Raw genomic sequence first — 15290 nt, forward strand, 5'->3', positions numbered from 1 at the left:
TTTTTGACCTTTTGTCCTTTATGTAGAAAAATACATTATAGACATATCTGGAGTTCTTTTAAGTTTTATGTTCTTTGTCAGCATACTCCAACTTTTTTGTAAAGCTGCAAAGTGTTTGATTAACAACAGAGTATTTACTCCTTGTTACAGATCTATTTACACCACTCAGAGCTGATGGTGAAAAGATTGCCAATTTATGAGAGTCCAAAGATGACTTTGCAACAGTTGTTGCAACACTGTAAATATTCATTTGAAATTAAGCATTCATGCTAAATATGCCTTATCAGCTAGGCTTGAAGGCAAATGTAACAAAAAACCAAAATGTAACATATCAACAGCAAAGTGTGTGAAAAGGAGAACCCTCAGAATCTGGTATAGAAGTATTTCAAATGATTGTGAAAACACTTGTTATTCCTTCTGGTACTACCTGCAATTCCTAAGGTCAGGTACTAGGTAACCACGTGTTAATCCATCAAGTTAGGCACTGCTACAATTAAGTCAACATTTCCCTATTTTCATCTCCAGCAGGCTTTTGTTTTATCTTTTTCTCAAGCCAGGTCTAAAATTTGCATGAAGAGAGATTTCAATGTCTGTTTGGCTAAGCACTACTTCTGCAGGATCCCATTTCTCAGAGGACTGATGTGCCACAGGCTTGAGTGGGGCAAAATTAGAGAGATTTTACATGGCTTTAATATGGTATCAAGCAGTTTGACAGGTCTGCATGGGGAAATGGAGCAGGCTCTGACAGGTCCCACAGTGCAGGCTCTGGGAGTCTGGAGCCCAGTCCTGGAAAGCCCTGCTTAGATTGTTTCTGTGAAGTCAATAATGGAAGCAGGCAATTATATTCTAAAATGTTTGAGAGACCGGTCCTTAGATTCAAATTCATTCTGATTTTGACTCAATGAAAAAGATAGCATCAGGATTAGTATGGACAACAACAACAACAACTGGAACTAATTCACATTGTTCTGTACTCAGGGTTACTTAAGTAGCGACGTGTGTAGGTGGGCAGGAACAGATCTAAGAATATGAAATATCTTTGGAAGGTATTTTCAGAGGAAAAAACCCACCTAATTTACATAACTTTGGTTTTTTTTTCACTTATTATTCTAATGTGGGTTACTTAAACTCACTTTCAGTTTGTTTTGCAGGAGCTCTGTGCCTAAATGTTTGTGATGCAACTTCTCCAGAACAGTGGAAAAACCCCAAAAGACTGGAGAGAAGGCATATATATTTGTAAATTTGTGCTTTTCAGTTGGGGTTTTTTCCTCTTAATTAAACACATCCAAAGCTGAACTTGGGAATTAAGCCTATATACACAACCCTCATATCCAATATGTATATTTCAATGAGAATTAAACATTCTTTCTAAATATAGCAATTGGAAAACTTACCATTAACAGCTTTTTCATAATTCTTCCCCAGATTTATTAAATTCCTCAGTCCGGGATTGAACTGTTCCATAACATTCTAGTGAAAGAAACAAAATTTGTGTTATAACCAAGATAATTCCACAGTGGTTGTAAGTATTAATCACAGTGTCACTCAGGCCTAGTTCATGACTGAGAATTCCATGGATGGATGAAAATTGGAGGATTTGAGAGCCACAGGAAAACAAAGGATGGAAGAGAAAAGAAACTGAGCCCTTAAGATCAACAAATGGGAAAAAAAAAGTTAACCTATTGCAACAGGGAGCAGAAAGGAGTCTGGCTGTTTATAATACAAAAGGATATCAAGTGTGTGATCAAAGTTTGTGCAAGACCATCTTTCATGGTAGGTGATGTTGCAATGAGAGAAAAAAACCTTTATCCACTAATTGTTTTATAAATTCAGCCAACTTTCTGACAATGGTTCAAGATTTGAGTTCTAAATTTTAAAAAATGCTAGAAAAGAAAAGCAAAATTTCACCAGATCTCTGGTTCATATTCTTTGTGGTTTCTGAGTTACAGATGCATTTAGGGAAATTAGCCGTTTTGGGATTTTTTGCTGTGTTTATTGTTTGTTTGAAATTTGTGCAAAGCCATGTTTTTTTCAGAAAGAAAATGAAAATGATGACCTTATTTAAATAGAAGGGGAAAAAAAATCCAGTGCAGCTGCTTTCACTGTCAAATACAATTACTGGCTGAAACAACCAGAATCTGAAATCCAGCAGCTCCAGGCAGGACTGCTCTCGTTCCTAGCAAATTCTACAGCCTGCAGATTCTGGACCTCCTTTCTCCAGCATCTTCCTAACAAAACTATGGCTATGACATTACTCTGTGAAATTATATTGTCATCAAAAGAAGACAATGAGATTCCTGTTGACACCATTCCGTTATTCTTACTATTTTTATGGCAGTACTTTTATGACACCACTCACTACTGTTCACGCAGGAGAACTGTCAAGTTCAAGGAATTCAAAACAGATGCTTTCTGTTTACAAGAAACACAAGAATCAAAACAAATGAAATACTATCAAGCTTTTGTCTGTTGTAGTACTAGCAGAATGAAAATATTTATGTTTAGTACACAGGTGGACCCAAAAAGAACAGCAGTATGTCACATTTGTCTGATTTTCAGGCAAGGCCATGCAGACTGAATACTATTATTTTTCAAAGACAGCACTGTACCTGGATTCTGCTGAACATAAAAAGTGAAGGATTAAGTCCAATAATACTTGAACAGTCATATTGAATAAAAATGTAGGTATTTTAAAAATATATGAAACTATTAGATCCCAATACTAGTACAGCATAAGTTATATCAAAAGTAGCCACAGAACAACAATACCTGGCTTCACTGCCATTGTGTACAAATAAAATGCAACTGGGATTGTTTTCTGGTCTGTCCCATTAAACTCTCACCCACTCAAATGCAATCACTGCAAACAAACCAGCTATTGTCCCCAGGCCCTTGATTTGTGTTAACTCACAAACCACATCCAGAAATCATTTGGGAAAGTGTGTTTCAGGTGGAGCCAACAATGCCAAGGGCTATTCTAACAACTTAACAGGATGGATATTCAGGCTCTGGTGTCTGGGAACATCCCTCCTCCTGCCCCAGCTCTGGGAATTGCTGCTGTCAGTGTTGCTGCTGTGGTTGTTGCTCTCCTCCTTGCTGAGGCACTCTGACTGTGAGACACTTGTTCCAAGGAGCAAGTTGTTTCTTCCTATTCCAACTTTTTGCTATTTCTTCCCAGCTGTGTACTAAAGATGGTGTCTGTTGACTTACATGGAGTCAGTGAATCACAAGGAAAAAAAAAAAATGAATTAGGGGATTGTTTCAGGATAAAGAGTCCTGTATGTTCAAGGATATGGGGAAAAAAAGATGTACCATGATAGGGTGTGTCCATGGCAAGTGAGAGTCTCAATGTCATCTTGAATTTCCACTCTATACTGAAAATAATCTTGAAAGATTCTGCCTATGCTAACCCTGTTCCTCAAAACAAAAAATTACAGAGTAAAACCCCTTATTGCCACCTAGCCCAAAATTCTAAGAAGAACATGCTAATTATTGGCCTTGAAGTACTGATTTTTGGAATGACTGTCTTAAGCATTCGGGGTAAAGATTCCAGTTTTCCTGACTTCTTCTAATTCAGTTTTCAAACCAGTGATTGCACTTGTGTCAGTTGTTTTCATTCAGGAAGAAGTGAACAAACCCCAATAAAATTACCCTGAACAGCTCCCCTCTCTGAAGCCAGCTCCCACAGCTCTTGTTTTTCACTAGAGCTCTTGACCCAGAGCAGGTATTTGTGTACAGCAGACACAGACCGCACTCCGGAGACACAGCGAGTCCAGGGAGACACAGGGGACTCGGAGGGAGAGCTCCAGGACACCACAACTGCTCAAGGTACACGAAAAACCACTGGGAAAGGTGAAGAAACAACTTAGAGCCAGTGCCTGCAGCAGCTGCAAGGAGCACAACGGATGGATCTTTTCTCCATCAGCCCAGGCAGTCTCTGGAAGGGTTTCAGGCCACAGTGGTTGATTGTTAGCAGAACCAGTCCCTGGATGTGAACAGCAAAAACCTCGGCAATGGAAATTCCCCTTTGGAATCCTGGTTTCACAGTTTGGTTTATGGGTATCAGCTGACCCTCCCAGCACTGGGCAAGGCTCATCTCAATCGAGGGTTTGTGCTCAGTAGAAGAACTTAACACTCCCTGACGCCCCTGCCACATCTCCAAGATGACCGGATGAAATAATTCTCAGATTATTTCCCTTTCATGCATTAGGAAGAAAACATAATATGTGATCTTTTACCTTTCTACTGAAGACAAGATTCTCAAAGCAAACAAAAAACCTGGCCATGCTTCTAGTGGTCTTTCTATACAGTTAACCACAGGTAACCACTGGCTGTATTTGAAGTCCAGGAGAAGTATCTAGAGCACTTTATCAAAAAGGGAAACTGTCACAGGCAGAATGAGCTAGAGATTTCATATTACCGAGACATTTGAGATAAATTAAAATTATTGTAGTATTTTATTCAGCTTCAGAAGTTATAGGGGACAAGTGCAATTCCAATCAATTTGTACAGTTACTTTTTCTTACCATGTCTTACAGTTTTATAGATTCTCTTACTTTTAGTCCAAAGAAAAGGTCACGAAAATGAGTGGGACTGAACACTAGTGCAAAATTTCAAGTCATACAATAAAGTCAGATCTCAAAACTTCTCAAAAAGGAGGACAGAAAAACAAAGAAAAATTTCTGATCAGGAGAACAATGAACTTAAAATTGTCAAAAGTCTCAGAAAATAACAGTATTTTTATCTGCCTTGGTGTACAAGGACATGCAAATAAAACCTTTGTCTTAATCCAAATAAACATCATAAAGTGAGAGAGAGCTTGGGAGGGATAAAGTGGTTCACAACACATCATTTGCCTGTACAGTGAGGCACACAAACAGGGCCTCCTAATTGTCAATCGTGTGTCCTATATTCCAGTGACACACTACCTCTCATGAACAGAATAATTAACGAGAAGAGGAGGCACATGATCAGATCCTACAGCTTTCTATTATTTAGGATGAATGGAAATAAAGGGAAACATTTACTAAACAGGCAACTGGAAACATCTTTTATGCAGAGACCTTTAGAGCTGGCAAAAGAGACCTTCCAAGGGAAAAAAGCATAAGAGAAACCTATTCTGGGGGTTTGAGTCATTAAATCCTCAGAGAATCTGTTATAGAGTTGCTGTGTTCTTTCACCACATGAAACCAGTGTGAGTTATCCAGCCTGGTAGCATGGAGCAGGCTGAAGAGGAAGAAGCCCTGAATTTCCACTTGTTGTGTGTGGGTATTAAATCTTCCACAGTTCCTGATAGTCACATAAATAAGGCTAATCTTCAAACCAAATGACAGCCATTGTAAAAGTGCCTTCCTGTAAATGCTCAGCTTTGCTTTTTACTTAAAGACACACCTCACTGAACAATAGCTCAGCAGGTATGAACACAACTAAACAATGCACAGGCTCCCTGCAGTTTCAAGTTTACATCCTGCAGGCACTATTGCAAGAGTGAATAACAATGTATTTGGGTAGAATTCTGAAATTAGAAAACTACCAGAGAAAAGTAGATCTTGATGTCTCCCATCACTCCTATTACTATGAGCATAGCTATTCATAGCTAAGCTCTGCATAGCCACTAGTTATTTATTTTAAACTGTTATTTCTCAATTTGAAAATAAGCAAAATTTTTAAGTCTCTGTTGTTGCCACACTATGTCTAAGACCCCCCCTTGAGAAGATTCAAAAGGTGTACAAAAAGGAAATAATATTGTGCTCTATTGTACTTGAAGCATTTTGTACATTAGTGCATTTCATCTCCTCTGTTAGCTCCTGAGATACAATTTTCACAAGGGCACAGTTGAGCCCTCAGCACATCTCATGTTAAGATACCGCATTTGTATGTTAGCTTAATATTATTTTAAAACTGGTTTAACAGAATGGAAAAGACTAAATCAAGATGCCAGTGTTTATTCAAAAATACTAATTCTTATGACTAATTATTACTAATTATTAGTCGTCTTGATGGAACATTTCTTGTTTAAGAGAAACATTAATACATCATCCATCAGTGTGTTTCAAATAGAAACCTTTTCAGGTTATGAACACATGCCCAAGGATAGATCTCAAGTAGGCATAACTCTAAATAAGGGCAGAAGAGATAATTTGTACTGAGGGAGCACTGGATTTTATACAAGCTCCCAAAGGCTCCTCGTCCCCCAGGATAGATTTATAATGCAGGGATGCAAAGGAACAGCCTGACTGCAGCTTGTGCTGGGACCATAGGTGAATTTGAAGTTTGATACATAAATCCAGTAGCTTAATATAATTGTGAGTTTTTTTTTTTTTTTTTTTTTTTTTAATACAGAAACATGGAATTTAGGACTTTAAACTGAATTTATCAGATCTATTTCTGTGTATAGCCTACCAAAATAATTCTTAATGCCTCTGGGGAGCGCAAAGGTTTTTTTTTTTTTCAGTGGGGAGGTGTTTTGGGTTTTTTTTTAATTGTGCTTTGGTTGATAATCAAAATTTTTGGGTAAGATCCACTTGAATACAGAGTGATATATCTTAAATCCAAGATGAGCAACACATATCATGCCAATATCAAGAGCTCTGGAACCCTCACCCCACAGGAACGCTCTGAGCTGCCTGCCCAGCCCTTGGCCCGTCCACGCAGAAGGACAGGTCTGTAGCTCAGCACTTTCCTGTCCTGTCCCCTTTCCCCTGCACTCTGTGTGTCACAGCCGGATGCCAAGCAGTTTTCCCCACTTACAGCAGAAAACCTGTGCAGGCTGCAGGGACACAGCCACACATAACCACTTTGCTGGGGTGACCAAGTGACCATCCGTGTGTCAGGGCGTCCCACAGTGTCCCCCCACACTGTCCCACAGCCCCGCAGGGAGCTGCCAGGGCAGGGCAGTGTCATACCAGGGAACCTCTCAGCAGTTCCTTGGCAGAAGGGAGGCTGTGGCCCTCTTTAGTCATAGGCTCCCACACCCTTGGGCTTCATTGTGCACGTGCCATTCCTATCATGCATTAAAGTGATTCTTCAGATCTTACATAAAGGGTAAATGTCAGCCCTGGTTTTGGTGTGTGCACACACATTGGTGAATTATGCTGTTTATTTAGTCAGGTTAGCTGAAAAACATTGAGGTATTCATTTTCTGGTGTTGTTGCCAGAAGAAAGGAAGAACAAGATAAAAATAAAACAGCATTACTCAGCCACCTGATGACTTTGGTAAATATATTTTGAAGCTTTGTATAACACAGGTTACTATGTATTTAATAAATCCAATGGATTAGCACTGTAAGAAAGAAAAAAAAATTACACAACATTCCCCCACACCCCCAAAATAGCAGGCCAGCAAGGTATTAAATTGAATTTTCTATTATTTTTCCAGGTCACCCAAAACTTGATTTTTTTTTTTTTTGAGAAGTCTTAAGCCTGTATTTGGTCCTGCAGCACAGATGCCATCACTGCACTGCACTGAATTAGTTTTTCACCAGACCAAGCCTTTCTTACAGGTAGGAGAAGCACAAGCAGTGCTCTGGGTTTTACCCATCCCAGCACAGTGTTTCAGGCAGTGCATTGCTGGGATGGCACAGGCAAGGGTAAAAGTGCCATGAGCACTGCTGAACAAAGGAGAGCACACTCTCCACACAGGCTGGAGCACGGCACAAAGAGGTGTTCATTTGTTTTACACGGGGGAGCTGTGATTACAGTCCCAGCCAGTGCTGAATACACAGGCTCCTGCTCTCTGCCCCTAAAGGGTAACCAACTGTTTTCAAGATTTCAACTTTGATGGAGAAGTAACTGCTTTAAAGTGGACCCCGAATCCATTCTCTGTCTGAAGCAGCCTTTATGCCTTATCTGGATAAAGTTTCAATTTTTAATGAGGGCAGGGCAGGAGGGTTTCCAGGCCTGTGAGTACGAGCTATGTGATGCAACATGCCAGACCTCTCAAAATACCTACAGAGGAGACATTTCATCACAATGTCAACATTAACTTTGTATTCCTTTGTGGTTTTCCTGGTTATTTCAATCTTAAAGACCCCTTTGAATTAGTTGAGAAAACAAAACTAAAACACAAACTTTCCCAGGAAATAAGTAGTGAATAACAGGGAAGGTTTTGCTATTTAGAGGTCTCTCGTTCCTTTAAAGCCTATTTTAAATTATATCCATTAAAACACACAGGAGATCTTCTACCCTCTCCTCTGTAAAACTGTTTTGACTGCATTCTGGAAGTCAATAGACAGAGCAGAGCATTCCTTTGTTGGCACAGCCCTGAACAGTCAACTTCCCAGGTTTCTCCTCTGTGAGCCTGTATTTACAGGGTGCTCTTCTGAGAGAGGAATTTATGTTTGCTTATGGCCTTGCCACAAACGTAACTGATACGAAAAGCACCAGACTATTTAAGATTATCTGCTCTGGTTCTAGAGGACAAAATTTATACCCAGATAATCTCATTTTTTTTTCAGTAGTTTTGCATGAATTTGATATCGAAATCCAAAGAAAATAAACAGCGAAAACAACATGACCCCAGTATAACTGGTCTACTTAAAGGGAGGCGTAAAGTTGACTTAAATGTGTGTTTAAGGACAACAAAAGTAACAGCAAAATTTACTCCTAGTAAATGTTTTTGGAAACCTTTAAATACTGATGACAACATCTTCAGAAATATGAAAACATTTGATAATAAACCAGAAAAATTCAGTAAATAGTGAAATAGAACAATCCAACAGAAAGCTTTCCTTAGGGCTCAAAGCTACAAGTGCAGTGCAGCTGTAAGTTAAATTTGCAAATGCATTCAATCATGCAAATTTGAGTGCTTTCTCTGGTACAACACACTGTACAGAATGAGGACTAGAGATGCAACTATGGATTACTTCACTACCCAACCAAAAGCATGATTCTCAAGGGAATTTTTCCCAATTAGAATCGCTGTGTTTTGGAAAGAGTGTGTATATAGGAAGGAAGAGTTCAGAACAAATATCTGGTGCGCATAAACAAATTATTTGAAATTCTACAAATAACAAGGCATTTTGGAAAGTTTAAAACCTCCCAACATAAATTGAACTACCCACAGCAGTCGGTACTTTGAGGCAGTGCTAGGGTGCACCATCATAAATCTGATTATCAGCTCGGGACGCTGGCAAGCAACTTAATTCAGCGTTAAGCCATTTTTAGGCTCTGGCCCGTATGAAGAAACGGTTCAAGCAGAGGACCACAACCACCAGGATCTCCAAACCACCTTATCACCAAAACGCACCAAGGGAATTAGGGCTGGCTGTTGAACCGAGCCTGCTGGAGAGGCAGAAACCGGTCTGGAAGCCGCCTTGTCCCGGGGGTGCCGCGGCCGTGCCCGCCCGGGGGCTGCGGCGGAGCCCCGGCCGCGGGGAGGGGCAGCGGCCGGACACACCGGGGCGGGCGGGTGCCCCCCGGGGATCGGGGAAGAAAAGGAGAAGGGGAAAAAAAACCCAAAAAACAAACAAAAAAAAAAAAAAAACAAAAAAAACAAAACAAAAAAAAAAAAAAAAGTAAAGGAAAAAAAAAGGAGTTAGAGAGAGAGAGAGAGAGAAAAGAAAGTAAAGAGAAAAAAAAAGTTTGCTGCGTTTCCGCGGCCGCCCGCGCCTCCCGCGGCCCCCGGGGCAAAGGTGGCCGCGGGCAGCCCCTCCCCGCTCCGCACTCACTTTGTACGTGTTCTCCGTCAGCTTGTTCACCTCCTCGGGGTCCCGGGACATGGTGCCGGCGGGGAGACCTCGGTCCTGCGGAGCGCCCCGGCCCCAGCCCAGCGCAGCGCCGCGGCAGCCTCGGCGCTCCGTGCACAAACTGTCAAAAACTTGCGGAACCAGCCGGGCAGCGCCGCCGGGGCGGGCCCTGCGCGCCGCGGCTCCCGACGCGGCAGGACTGGCTCGGCGGGCGGGGAGGGCCGGGCCCGGCTCGCATCACCGCACTCGGCTCGGCTCGGCTCGGCTCGGCTCGGCCGGGCGGGGCGGGCGGAGCGCTCGGACCGCCCCTACCTGAGCCGCCGCCCGCTCCGAGCGCCGCCTCCATCCTCATCCTCCATCCTCCATCCTCCTCCCTCCTCCGTCCCCTCCCCGGTGCCCCTGCCCCGCTGCCCGACCCGGGCCGTGTGCAAGGAAGTCCTCTCAGGAGGCAGCTCTGCTCTAAGTGCCCCGCGAAGTCGGAGGTAAACTTTTCCTCCCAGCAAATAAGTGAGGGCTCTGTAGGAGTTAATTAGTCAGGATTAATTGGCTTAGCCCTGGTGATGGCAGTGCGGTGCCGTGTGGTCCCCCCGCTTCCTTCCACAGCTCCCCCGCGTGAGGGAAAGCAGCGGGGGGAGACCCCCATTCCCGAAACCCCCTCAGGAATGGACACAAATGTTTTTCTCCCGAGTCCTGGTCTAGTGCACTGCCCTAGCTTCCTGCTACACGCTGAAGTTTTCTATTTGTTTTAAATACACACCCAATAAAACACTGCCCTCAGTCATCTCTCCTCTCTGAACTGACTTACAAGTCCTTCGTGGAGAGGGGTGGTGAGGAAGGCTGCGAGAAGATGTAAATTTTTGTGGACTGTAAATTGTCCAGATTATGAGATTAAAGTATGCCAGTTAGAATATCTTTCTGATAAAGTAAAACTGGCACTATCTTGAAGGGCTTTGTGGGAATTTCATAACCTTGGGTATTTGAAACTAGGTTATGGTGCTGGGTATCGAGTGTGTGAGGTGTAATCGCCCTCCTCACATGCTGGCTGTCCTACTCTTGGTCGCTGTCTTTCCCTCTGTTTCCCTCACTTTATTACAGCAATAAAAAACTGGACTTGGATCAGAATCCTAGGTATTGGACTCTGGTGAGGGAGGAAGTTGTTACGGGGTTTCGGGAGCTGCAAAAATGTTTTTGAGCACATGGAGGTGCCTTTAGAATTAAAATTACAATTTACCATTGGGGGAAAAGGTGAGCACTTAAGGTGTTCTCTCAAATACAGCTAAAATGCAGGGCAGAAAGGGGGTTTTAGGACTCTTCATACTCCCAGATGAGGTCTTTACAGACTTCTGGTGTGTATGGTGTTAATTGCTTTTCAGTTTAATTTATAATGTTATCCTATGGCCATAATGGATTGTTCTGGGCCCAAGTCTACGACTGATGTTCCCTCTAAGCCCTGTTTGCTTGTACAAACAGTCCTGTCACATGTGATGTGGCTGCTTGCCTGAGCATGGCAGGAAGAGTCACGCTGTTTATTCCCAAGTCTTGTCGGCAGAGTTTGTTACATCTCTGAAAACAGACTGGGTGCTACCAACTTTTGTGTTACCATATGCCAGTGCCTGAGAAGGATGTTTTTCCCTAATAAACTGGTCAAATTTGAGGGAGCAGGTACCCAAAGGAAGATGCAGAAAGGGGCTTTTCCTTCCCTGATTCCTGCTAAAGGAGCTGGGAGTGTAGCGTATAGCAAGGAGTGTTTTATTCCTGTTAGGGGCATAGCATTTCTCTTTCCTCTGAATGCTGTGGAGCCCTGGGAGCTCACCCAGGATTCAGGGTGTTTGTTTCCAGTTGGCTTGCTAAATTCAGTCACAGATTACAATGTGAGTGCAAATGGAGTACGCATATCAGACAGAAACAATATGGATATTTAACTTTACTCTGTGACTGCAAAACTTGAAACTTGACAGCCAAATCCAGTTCTTTGAGTACCCAGGCCTTTGCTATTTATCATAAATTTTCAAATTCACTAGGAAAAGATTCTACTTGAGCTTGTAATTCAAATGCAAAGGCTTTGTTCTCTTAATAGGGGATTTTTATCTTACATTGTGTAAAGATTAGTGTTATGTTACTGACTTAGCTGGAGTCAATCCTGATGTGTGCAAACAAGAGGAATTTGGAATGGCTGAATGAGGTTTCATTTTTACAAGTTGCTTAAGGATGCTCTTACAATTAAACATGAGTGCAGTAGTCTGCTAGTAACACACCAAAGTGTTTGTTGTGATCAGGACAGAATGTTTAATAGCTTGCAAAGCTGAAACTTAATGAATACCTATTCATGCTCCATTGGCTACATACTCCTGTAGGTATTTGGAATAAACATACTATTGTGAGATGTATTGTTTTTTGTAGACTTTTTTGGTTTATCATATTCATCAATTACACCGAAGTCTGGGTGTTTGACTTCTCAGGTTATGCATTTTGGTATTGTTTCTTAGGGATTCTGAAGAGCACTTGCAATCTTTGCTCTGTAGAAGAGTTCAGAGCAGGAGTTTAGTTCTGATCATCAATCATATCTGCTCTCTGAACTGATTGGAATTAAAATTTATCAGATTTTTTTTTTTTAATGCTTACTTGTAACAGATTTGGATTTGTTGGCCAGAAGAGATGAAGAAGAAAATATTTTTTCTTTGGTGGTGAACCCATCCTGTGGTATAACTATGTCTATTATTTATACTTTGTCTCAAGCAAAAACTGCACCTCAAGAACAGTTCAGGGAACTTGCCAGGTTAGTAGCTTAGCTGGTCCAGTTCCCATCAGAAAAGGGCTAAATTCAGCATTAGGTTGCTCAGGGCTTCATCCAGTTGAATTTTGAAGGAAAAGTTGAGGAACCGAACTGGAAGTTTTATTTGAAAGAGCCTGTAACTTGACAAGTAAAGATGACAATCCTCTACAGTGTTATAGGAGACAGTGTTCAACATTTTGTGTTGGTCTATGTCACCCTTCCAACTGAGTTGCCTGAGTTCAACAGGCGTCCTCCGGCTTGTAAGGAGAACTCTGACTCTAATGTTGCCTAATGAGAAAACAAAACTCCTTCCTCATTACCTGCCATTCTGCCTCACTTTAGACAAACTGAAATGTTTGAAGGACTGTAATTATGTATAATTCCAACAGTTGCCCTTGATAGTGGCTATTTATAAGTGATGGCTTGGATTTCAGCTGTCCTGGTGTCCCCCTTGTAGTGGTTAAGGTGCTCCTGCCCCTGGACAGGAGCAGCCAGGCAGGGGCTGGCCTGGGGCTGAGGCTGAGCACCTGAACCTGCAGCTGATTTTCTGCAGCTCTTGCTGGGAAGTGCCTCTCTGGGCCCCGGTCCAGCAGCTCATTCCATGCTGGCCAAAGGCAGAATCACATAGATTTAGCAAAACTGCTGTCGAGGGACTCACTCAAAATAAGTGCTTATATTTATTCCCTCCAGAAGGCCAGCTCTCCCTTGTAGGGTTTAAGCTTTGGAACACGAATAGCCACAATAAAAATTTCCCCATGCATTGCCAGCCCTATATAACTGAGATTGTAATCAGAAAAGGGTGTTGTTGATTCATCTTTTGAAAACATACATGCTCAGAAATATTCTCTTGAGTAAATACATGTGTTTCTTTAAAAGCATTAATATTTTGATGTACAATCATTTTCTGCATATGTCCTGTTTGCATGTCAAATATGTCAGAGACATATTCAAACAATCTTTAGGAAGGATTTAAGCATGCTGTGAAGACCTATTAATATCAGCTCATCATTAGGTCTTTAACATGTGTTTTAAGTAGCTTAGTACAACTGTAACTAATTGCACAAATTGTGGCTAAGCAGTAATCACATGTGCATGATCTAGCCAGCTGTGACCTATTCCATTCCCCGTGGTCATTAGCAGATGTTTAACTTGATTAAGGAAAAAAAAGTGTACACAGCATGTTTTTTGATGATTTCAAACTACGTTCAGAGTCAGAATATAATTTTGTGAACAGGAAATTAGAGGAACTCTACCAGCTCTCTTTTCTGATTGATAGATATTTTTTGCCCTCTGTTGACTCTTATAAGGAATTTTTCAAGTATTTTAATCCCCTTAAAATTGACAATGCAAAACCACACCAAAACTTGCACAAAGTATTGTTTAAAATAATTACACAAAACTTTGAAGTGGTTACTGACCCTTTGAGCCTGATTCAGGTCTGGATCATTTAAAGGATTGACTCCATTTTTAAATTGATGCAAGCAAGCACAAAATCATTTTGTTCCCTGCTGTTCATTGTCCTGGGCTGGTTTCAAAGCAAATGAGCTGTAACTCAGACTCACAGGTCAATAAGATACTGAGCTCTCTGGTCAAGGAAGGCACTTAATCAAATGCTTAATTTAAACATGTAATTAATTGACTGTACTTTGGGAGGTTGAATCAAGGAAATGCAAGATGCTTTTTATTAACTCTTCTTTCTCTAGGCTAAAAATTAGGTTATGTTTTTGTCTTGAAGATGAATGCTTTGGATGCTTGCGTTTTGTGTCTCAATAGTCTCATGTTGCAAATTATCTTGGCAGTATTATAAGATGAACTATAACCTGATTTCACGACTGTGGTTTATGTTTTTTGAGACTAAAAAGAACATATTATATGGAAGAAAGTGGTTTTTAAAAGGTTTCTTTCATGAGGTTGCCTAGGACTTGGACAAAATTTAGCATTCAAGGGAATCCAATAGACAGTCCTGCTAGATATGCTAATAATTTTCTGCTGCTAGTTGAAATATTTAATTCAAAGCTGTTATACTCACACATTTTGTGACTGCTCATTTCTTGTAGCTTTGCTTTAATTCACGTGCTGTGACCACTAGATGGCAAGAGAGCTATGCACGATGGAGGGAAAGAAATACACATTATCTGTAGGCATAAGGCTTTTTTAAGGTTCTTTAAAATGAAACAAGATAGATATTAATGGTAAGCAAATGAAACAGTCTTTATATTGCTCAGACACAGCCTTGGAATTTTTTCTCAAGATTGTAAGTGCAGTTAGTATGTTCATGCTATTGAAATCTAAATATGCCTTGGGATCTGTAACTTTATTTTGGAAACCAGCCCTAGTATTGAGCCAACATCCTGATGAAACTCCTGTTATAAACTTTTAATCCATTTAGGTTCCAGGAGTTTATGAGGTGAGTCATGCTGAAAACACATTATTTTAAATACCTACGTGTGTGTTATTCTCCCTTTTGTATTTTGCCAGCTGGGGATTAACTAACAACAGGTGTGCACTGTCCCAAATGGATAAATTGGTTTTGCCTGGGGCTGAGTGTAGAGTTGTGCAGCTAAACAGAGATATACTTATTGCTGGTCTTAGAAGTGTCAAGAGATTCTGTATTAGAACCAGAGTAAGAATTAGCAGTGTTTGTTATGGGGTGGAACATAAAGACCTCACTTGTGATGCTGTTGCTGGGCTGGGAACAAAATGTGCACTAGGTGTAAAGCAGTGCTGCTGTGAGGATTTTCAGAGAATTTTGGTGCTGTTCTTACCTCTTCACAGTAAGGAAAAGAAAGACCAAGTACATAATATTGGTAATTTGATTGTACATAAAATTG

At 41.2% G+C, this 15290-nt stretch overlaps 1 protein-coding gene across 1 annotated transcript in view; it reads right to left on the reverse strand.

Annotated features, from left to right (window-relative positions):
- The window catches only part of BAIAP2L1 (BAR/IMD domain containing adaptor protein 2 like 1), a 37065-nt gene extending 27130 nt beyond the window's left edge, over positions 1 to 9935 (reverse strand). The window contains exons 1-2 of the mRNA XM_068206990.1: positions 9669 to 9935; positions 1395 to 1470 (exon numbers count right to left, since the gene is read on the reverse strand). Coding sequence (XP_068063091.1) covers positions 1395 to 1470; positions 9669 to 9719 — 127 coding nt within the window. The 5' untranslated portion in view covers positions 9720 to 9935. The remainder of the gene's footprint in view (positions 1 to 1394; positions 1471 to 9668) is intronic.
- Positions 9936 to 15290: the final 5355 nt, after the last annotated feature.

Source organism: Anomalospiza imberbis, chromosome 16 (genome assembly GCF_031753505.1).
Source record: "Anomalospiza imberbis isolate Cuckoo-Finch-1a 21T00152 chromosome 16, ASM3175350v1, whole genome shotgun sequence".
Taxonomy (NCBI): domain Eukaryota; kingdom Metazoa; phylum Chordata; class Aves; order Passeriformes; family Viduidae; genus Anomalospiza; species Anomalospiza imberbis.